At 37.8% G+C, this 9,346-nt stretch overlaps 1 protein-coding gene across 1 annotated transcript in view; it reads left to right on the forward strand.

Moving 5' to 3' along the window:
* Positions 1 to 718: 718 nt before the first annotated feature.
* The window catches only part of C8A (complement C8 alpha chain), a 68,326-nt gene continuing 59,698 nt past the window's right edge, over positions 719 to 9,346 (forward strand). The window contains exon 1 of the mRNA XM_040470378.1: positions 719 to 875. Coding sequence (XP_040326312.1) covers positions 799 to 875 — 77 coding nt within the window. The 5' untranslated portion in view covers positions 719 to 798. The remainder of the gene's footprint in view (positions 876 to 9,346) is intronic.

A 9,346-nucleotide genomic window follows, 5' to 3' on the forward strand; every position in this document is an offset into this window, starting at 1 on the left:
TTGTGAGGATTCAGTAAAATAAGACAGATGAAATGCCTGCCACATGTTCAGTTATTTTCTGTCTCTCCATCTCTACTTATTTAATTAATTTATGAATATGTCTGGAAGAGTAAGAGGATGTATATAGGTATGATATCAGTGCAGATGTGTGGCTGTTACTATAATTCTAGAGAATGCTTCTGGAGATGTCTATTGAAGACATCTGGTCCCCTCAAGACACAAGTATGCCGGATCTTAATGATATCTAATGTCTAGATGAAAAGCGGAAGGTCCATTCAATTACCACAGCTCTCAGGCTCCAGATGTTTGGCAACACGTTGTAGAATCTTTATGTAACTATCAGCATCTCCTATGTTTTGGCGGCTGTTTACAAACGAGTTCATACACCAGTATTATCCTTGTATAAGTCTTGCAAAACAAATTGATCTGACTTCACAAGTTCCAAGAGCCACTCAAAAAGACCCACGCATTCTGCAACTGTATCTTGATTTGGCTTTGCCTCATTCCGAAAAGAAGACTTCCTTGCTAAACTGGTATTGGCTAAAAATCCTCCTTTCCTCAACCATATGGATATTACTTTTCAAAAGGTTTGAAAACCAGTGACCTTTGGTATCCTGGATTTTAGGGTGTTTGGCTAATCAATACCCCAGTCACTAATTAACCACATCTCAATGAGAATTGAGTGAATTCTGTTAGTTCCGAACATTCGATGGCTCTTACAGGTCCCGGCGCAAAGACGTCTTTCGCTCCAACTCTCTGATTAGTTTTATTCCTTCTAAGTGATACAGGGTGGTTGAGATGCTTGCTGCTGCTGTTTTCATCCTGTCTTTGATGACTTGTCAGCCTGGGGCAACTATCCAGGAGAAGGTGAACCGGTGAGTTGGCCCTAAATCTGCAAAATTTGCACAGAGGGATCACCTGGTGGGGAGCGAAGGCACTTCCATGTTTGCAACAAGTTATTCTAGGACAGAATGTGACTTCTTTTCATGTTACCATGGATCCGGCGAAGGAGTGCAGGACAGTGAAAAGAACATGCCCTTGGAGTCAGATGGATCGGTCTACAGACCACCGATCTAATACTCAAGAGTTGGGTCATCTGGAATGATCATTTAATCTCTTAGAACGTCAATTCCCCTATCTGGAAATGAGGGTAATACTGCCTTGTCTATAAGAGTCAATGAATATGAAATAAGGTCCTAGATATAAAATATACTCAGCTTAATAAATAATAATCCTCTTGAGTAATGTTGGACAATGAACCTCTACTTATCCATTTGTGAGTCTTACAAATTCCCTCTCATAGTGTTTCAGGGAGGATACAATCAGATAATGTTAATAACCTCATCCTGGGAAAGCCAAAACTGTAGAGATGCTGGGTCATTTCATTCTTACAATGAGTTTACCGTTTGCTGTAGGGAAATGGATGGAACTGATATTTTCATATGTACATTGCAATTTTGCCCATTTCATTTCCTTGAATCGCCCAACCCGGCTTCAGGTTTTTATATCTTAACATCAAGTATTTTGTGGTGCTTAAAGGGTCCCTTATTTCAGCTTTGGGATAGCATGAAAGCAGTCTTTGTCTTCCAAACACTGAAGATTTTAAGTTGAGCTATTTTAGTCAAATTCTTATTGAGTGATTTAATTTTGAATCATTGCTTTTAAATGCTAGAGCAAGAGCGATTGCCTTTACATAACAGTTCAGAAGGGGGAAAGGCATTTTTATAAGCACTTAATTTGCAACTTGTATTTAAAGCAAAAACACCTTTGAAAAATCAGAAAATTTACCTCTAAGAATTAGGAGATAAAGGCAAGAGAACGGTAGTGAAGGAAATCTCTGCTGAGATACTCTTAATTATAAAAGCTTCTCATTGTAATCCTTTTTGAAAATGAACAAAGAGTCTTGATGTTTGATGAACTTATCAAACAAGACAGACCAGTGAAGAGGCAAATTTGAAGTCAAGGCAAAAGAGAACCAATTAAATACTTTACAAAGTGCTGAAGTAGGAAATCATGAGGTCTTTGTATCTAATGCCAGTATATCCGACCCTTGCTTTGAAAATGGAAAACTACATGGTGAAATAATTCTGTTGGGTTCAAATTATGGCCCTGGTATTTACTGTCTGTGTGATCTCAGGCAAGTTATGTAAGTGTTCTGAGCGGTAAAATGGGAGGAAATTAAGAGAAAAACAATGGATGAAGGTACTTAGGACAACGCCTAGTCCGGAGGAGGCACTCAGTTCAATGCTGGCTACCGCGAGCAGTTTTGTGTGATTGTTATGGTCATTTTGTTTTTGTCCATTTTGTCTGTTGGTTGACAAAAGTCAGACAGAACAAATGTATAATGTGCCAATTGGCATGGATCTTCAAGACTGGTCAGTGATTTCAAAACATTTAAAAAATTTAACATGGCATGTTTTCCCCCAATAAAATCTTATGTGAACCCTCACAGCGAAAACAGATACTATACATTTATATTTTAATGGCACGCTTTAATTTTTTCAGTAAAATTTATTTTATTTTTAAAATACATTTTATACTTTGAAATAAATTATACTTCTTAAATTTTATATTTTTAAATACAGTTTTATACTTTTATTTTTATAAGGTCTTCTTTACCATTTGCTTATTATAAACTCAAACAATTTTTTTTAAATGTTGATTTTTTTGGGGTGAGAGAGACAGAGTGTGAGCAGGGGAGGGGCAGAGAGAAACAGAATCCAAAGCAATCTCTAGGCTCTGAGCCGTGAGTACAAGCCCAACACAGGGGCTCACGAACTCACGAGCCATGAGATCGTGACCTGAGCTGAAGTCAGATGCTCAACCAACTGAGCCACCATAGTGCCCCTATTATTAACTCTTTTTTTTTTTCAACGTTTATTTATTTTTGGGACAGAGACAGAGCATGAACGGGGGAGGGGCAGAGAGAGAGGGAGACACAGAATCTGAAACAGGCTCCAGGCTCTGAGCCATCAGCCCAGAGCCCGACGCGGGGCTCGAACTCACGGACCGCGAGATGGTGACCTGGCTGAAGTCGGACGCTTAACCGACTGCGCCACCCAGGCGCCCCTATTAACTCTTAATAGAAAAACTGAGATACCACCTCACACCAGTCAGAGTGGCTAAAATTAACAACTCAGGAAAGAACAGATGTTGGTGAGGATATGGAGAAAGGGGAACCCTCTTGTATTAATGGTGGGAATGCAAACTGGTACAGCCACCCTGGAAAACAGGGTGGCTCAAAAAATTAAAGATTGAATTATCCTATGAGCTAGCAATAGTTAGGAATTTATCCAAAGGATACAGGAGTGCTGATTCAAAGGGGCACATGCACCCCAACGTTGATAGCATTCAACAATAGCTAAATTATGGAAAGTGCCCAAATGTCCTTCAACTGATGAATGGATAAAGAAGATGTGCTACACACACACACACACACACACACACACACACACACACTGGAATGCTACTTGGCAATGAAAAAGAATGAAACCTTGCCATTTGCAATAACGTGGATGGAACTGGAGGGTATTACACTAAGTGAAATGAATCAGTCAGAGAAAGACAGATATCATATGTTTTCACTCATGCGGAAATTGAGAAACTTAACAGAACACCATGGGGGAAGGGAAAGAAAAAAAAATACATAGTTACAAACAGAGAGGGAGGCAAACCTTAAGAGACTTTTATATACAGAGAACAAACTAATGGTGGAAGGAAGTGGGGTAGGGAGGTGGGGAAAATGGGTGATAGGCATCGAGGAGGGCACTTGTTGGATGAGCACTGGGTGTTTCATGTAAGTGATGAATCATGGGAATCTACTCCTGAAGCCAAGAGCACGTCGTACGTATGTTAGCTAACTTGACAATAAATTATATATAAAAACAAACAAACAAATAAAAGAATAACAACAAAAAATGGGGCGAGAAAAAACATTTTAAAACAATGGTGATGTTGGGGCGCCTGGGTGGCGCAGTCGGTTAAGCGTCTGACTTCAGCCAGGTCACGATCTTGCGGTCCGTGAGTTCGAGCCCCGCGTTGGGCTCTGGGCTGATGGCTCAGAGCCTGGAGCCTGTTTCCGATTCTGTGTCTCCCTCTCTCTCTGCCCCCCCCCTGTTCATGCTCTGTCTCTCTCTGTCCCAAAAAGTGAATAAATGTTGAAAAAAAAAATTAAAAAAAAAAAAAACAATGGTGATGAAAATAAGTTGTAATATCCAACCTCAAATATTTTATATAAATAATACATTTAGCATGTGTGTTGCTTTGAAAAGTTTAAACAATTTTCAATCCTTCTAATTTATTGAGTTGTTTTATGATAAAAAATAGGATTTCTCAGTGAATATATAATGTGTGCTCAAAAGTGTATATTTCTTTGTTGTTGGGTGTAGTGCTAAGTCATGAAATCAAGTTGGTTGTTAATGTTGGTCAACTTTTCATCTCCTTGTTCTATTAATTACTGAGGAAGTGATATTGCAATCTCCAGCTATATTTGTGGATTTGTCTACTTCTCCTTTCAGTGCCTTCAATTTTTGCTTCATGTATTTTCAAGCTCTGTTGTCTACATCTATCTATCTATCTATCTATCTATATTTAGAATTAGTATGACTTCTTGATGATTTTCCCCCTTATCATTTATGAAAGACTTTCATTATCCATAGCAATTGTTTTTGGTCTGCAGTCTATTATTAATATCATATTCTTACTTTCTTATGATTATTGTTTGTGTGGTGAGTTTTTCCCCAAATTTTATTTTAAATTATCTGACTCTTCATACTTTATTTATTTATTTTTAAAGTTTATTTATTTTGAGAGAGAGAGAGCAGGGGAGGGGCAGAGAGGGAGGGAGAGAGAGAGAATCCTAAGCAGGCTTTGAACTGTCAGCACAGAGCCTGACTCAGGCTCAAACCCAAGAACTGTGAAATCATGACCTGAGCCGAAATCAAGGGCTGACACTTAACTGACTGAGCCACCCAATTGTAGTTAAGTTTTGAAATCGGAAAGTATGAATCCTCCAACTTTGTTCTTTATTTTTAATGGCTATTCTGGGTTGCAATTTCATATGAGTATCAGGATCAGTTTGCCAATTTTGCAACAACAAAAACCCCTGGGATTTTGAAATTGCATTGCATTGAATTTGCAGATCAGATCAGTGTGGGGAGTGTTTTCACCTTAATACCAAGTCTTCCATTCCATGAATATTGGATTTCTTTTTACTTAATTAGGTCTTCTTTAATTTTTTTCTATGATATTTTATACTTTTCAGTGTATGTCTGATACTTCCTTTGTTAAATTTATTCCTAAATATTTTTAAGGCTATTGTAAATGAGATTGACTCCTGGATATCGTTGTCAGATTGTTTATTGCTAGTATATAGAAATACAATTGTTTCTGTACATTGTTTTTATATCCTGCAGTTTGCTGAAATAATTTATTAGTTATAATATTGTTTGTGGATTTCTTATAATTATCTATGTACAAGATTATGGCATCTGCAAATAGAGATACTTTCACTTCTCCCTTTCCAATCTGGATTACTTTTACTGCTTTTTCTTGCCTAATTGTCCTGGGTAGAACCTTCCATTCTATGCTGATAGAAGTGGCAAGACTGGACATCTTTGTCTTACTCCTAATTTTTTTTTTTTAAATTTTTTAACGTTTATTTATTTTTGAGACAGAGAGAGACAGAGCATGAATGGGGGAGGGGCAGAGGGAGGGAGACACAGAATCCGAAACAGGTTCCAGGCTCTGAGCCGTCAGCCCAGAGCCCGACGCGGGGCTTGAACTCCTGGACCGCGAAATTGTGACCTGAGTCGAAGTCGGACGCTTAACCAACTGAGCCACCCAGGCGCCCCATGTCTTACTCCTAATTTTAAGAGGAAAACTTTTGGCTTTGACTGTTAAGGATGATTTTAACTATAGTTATTTTGTAGATGCTCTTTGTTAGGTTGAAAAAGTTTCTTTCTATTTCTAATTTTTTAGTGTGTGCGTTTGTGTTTTACATAGTGCAATAATGATTTCAGGAGTAGAATCCAGTGATTCATCCCCTACATATAACACCCAGTGCTCATCCCAACAAGTGTCCTCCCTAATGCCCCTTGCCCATTTAGCCTTCCCCTGACCCACAGCCCCTCCAGCAACCCTCAGTTTGTTCTCTATATTTTAAAGTCTCTTCTGGTTTGTCTCCCTCCCTGTGTTTTTATATTATTTTTGCTTCCCTTCCCTTATGTTCATATGTTTTTTATCTTAAATTCCACATATGAGTGAAAACATGTGGTATTTGTCTTTCTCTGATTGACTTATTTTGCTTAGCATAATACCTTCTAGTTCCATCCACATTGTTGCAAATGGCAAGATTTCATTCTTTTTGACTGTCGAGTAATACTCCATTGTATATATATACCCACATCTTCTTTATCCACTCATCTGTCGATGGACATTTGGGCTCTTTCCATACTTTGGCTATTGTCAATAGTGCTGCTATAAACATTGGGGTGCATGTGTCCCTTCAAAACACCTGTACCTTTTGGATAAATACCTAGTTGTGCAATTGCTGGGTGGTAGGGTAACAATCTATATTTTAATCGTAGTGTTTACATATACCATTTGTATAAAATGTTATTACCGATATGTTTGGATTTATCATCTTTTTATTTGTTTTCTACTAGTCTCATTTGTTTTTTGTTTCTGCTTTTTTATCTTTTAGATTGAATGTTTTTTTTCTAATTCCAAATAATTTAGTAGCTATTCTACTGTTTTTTTTGCTGTTGTTATAAGATTTATAATATACATCATTAATTTATCACAGCCTACCTTCAGGTAATATCATACCACTTCTGATATCATTTTTATTCTGCCTGAATAACTTCCTTTGACATTTATTTCAGTGCAGAATGACTTTTGGTGATGAATTCTCCATTTTTAGTGATCTGGAAAAGTCTTTATTTTGCCTTTATTTTGAAGGATATCTTTGTCGAAAATTAAGTTCGAAGGGAGTATTTTTCTTTTCCTGCTACATTGCTTTAAAGATGTTGTTCTATTATCTTTGGCTCGCATAGTCTCTGAGGAAAAATCTGCTTTCTTCCTCTTTGTGTAATATGTCATTTAAAAAAATTGACTGCTTTTATGATTTTCTCTTTATTATTGATTTTCAGCAGTTTATGATGTACCTCGGTATGGTTCTGTGGGTTTATAGTTCTCACAAAATTTGGCAAAAAAAGTGTTGCCATTATTAATTCAGATATGTGCTCTGCCCCATAATCTTTCTCTTCACCTTCTGACAGTCCAATTTCAGATAGGTTGGACAGCTTGATATTATTCCACAGGTCACTGAGACTCTGTCCTTTATTTAATTGTTGTTGGCAGTCTTTTGTCTCTTTGTTCCATTTTGGATAGTTTCTATCACTGTATCTTCCACTTTGCCAATCTTTTCTTCTGCAGTATTTAATCTGTTGTTAAACCATTCAATGAGTTTTCATTTCTGTTGTAATGATTTTCAGCTTTAAAAGTTTCATTTGGTATTCTTTTACATCTTCCACTTATCATCATGTTCATGATTCTCCTTACATATCTGGATATATTTGCAGTAACTCTTCCAAAGTTCTTGTTGGCTGCTTCCTTCATTTCTATATCGCAGGTCTTTAGAATTAGGACTGACTCAGACATCTGGTTTAATCCACTTGTGTTGCAGGTAACGAATCTGAGCCCCAGAAAGAGAAGGGGCATGTTATATAACAACCAGACTTCTCTGCCAGGCATTTTAAGAATACTGACCGATTAATCCTCATTATGTCCCTTTAAGATTGTTATAATTATTATTCCTTGATTGAGAGCCAGAAAGGAAACAAAGCAGTTTGACATGCTCTACATGATTCAGCCACCCAGTGGAATTGTCAGGTCTTCTAACTGCCAGATCAGTGTTATTACCACCATTGCTGCTACACCTGCCCCCCAGAAAAAAAAAAAGTGTTTTTTTTCCCAAAACTAAACACATATTTTGATAAGCAATGCAAATATAACATTTTCAACCAAAAATGTCTATTGATGGAGAATGAACAAAGTTCCTTAGGGTGACTGATGAAACACGAGTGAGGATTCCAAACATGGAATGACCACAAGGGTTTGTTCCTTTCCTTGGTTAAATAGGTCACACAGGCAGTGGACCCTAAGAAGTTTAAATCACGATTCTCCTCTTTATTTTGCCTATTTCATGGGCATCTCAGTGTGTTTACCCGACTATCCTGGGCCAGGCCATGTGAATATTTTCAAAGGTTGTCCAGATAACTGAAAATCAGTATGTATTAGAGCTACGTGAATTTTTAACTCATATGAATAACTGGAGTAGTGGATTCGACTCAGAAGCGAGTCTTGTGAATGTGGACGCTTTTGTCCAGGGTAACTAACTATTAGCTATACTTCAAATGGCATTGGGTATGGGCTATGGAGTGAGATCAACCTGGTTTTAAGTCCTGGCTTCACCACCTGGTGGCTATAGAACCTGGACAATAAACTCTCTAAGGCTCAACTTAGTCATCTATGAAACAGAGATATGTATTTCATCGAGCACTTTACAGGAGGTAAGAGAGTTCATATAAAGTACTTAGCACGGAACTTGGCACATGGTAAGCTTTTAGAATATTGTTTTTATTACTCTCTTTCCCTTTTGTCAGAAACCCTTCATAGTATATCTTGGAATGCTAAAACAATGCATATGTTTTAGTGTTAAACAGCCTTCGTCGGAATCCTTGCTTTGCCATTTTACTGTCTATATAACCTTAAGCAGGTTTATTTCATCTCCCCATGAACCTGTTTTACTTGCCTATAAAATGGGTGTAATAGTTCCCACCCCACAGTGTTCTTATAAAACTTAAATGAGATAATATAAGATTAAATGAGATAATATACTTATACTCAACATTGGTACTGAGCTCCTACTGGATGCAACCTACTAGATGCAAAGTACTATACTGAGCACTAGGCTATAATGGTGAACAATGTAGTCATGATGCCTGCCTTAAAGAATGTGCCATGTAGGAATGGAGATAAAGCATGAGAAGCTCTATGTAGGTGGCAAGATGTTCACATAGGGCAGGCAGGTCAAGGAAAGCTAACTGGAAGAATAATAAGCCTTAGCCGAACTGGGAAGTTTTGGCCAGATGAATGAGGTGCGATTATTCTGTGTGGAGAAAACAGTATTATGCACATTCTGTAGGAAAGCCTGGAACATTCCTAGAGCTAGAAGTTCTGTGTGGAATTCTGTGTGTTGCCAGCACACAGGAAATACTTTCCTTCCTTCCTTCCTTCCTTCCTTCCTTCCTTCCTTCCTTCCTTCCTTCCTTCCTTCCTTCCT

The sequence above is a fragment of the Herpailurus yagouaroundi genome, unplaced genomic scaffold (genome assembly GCF_014898765.1).
Source record: "Herpailurus yagouaroundi ecotype Mexico unplaced genomic scaffold, PumYag 77, whole genome shotgun sequence".
Classification (NCBI taxonomy): domain Eukaryota; kingdom Metazoa; phylum Chordata; class Mammalia; order Carnivora; family Felidae; genus Herpailurus; species Herpailurus yagouaroundi.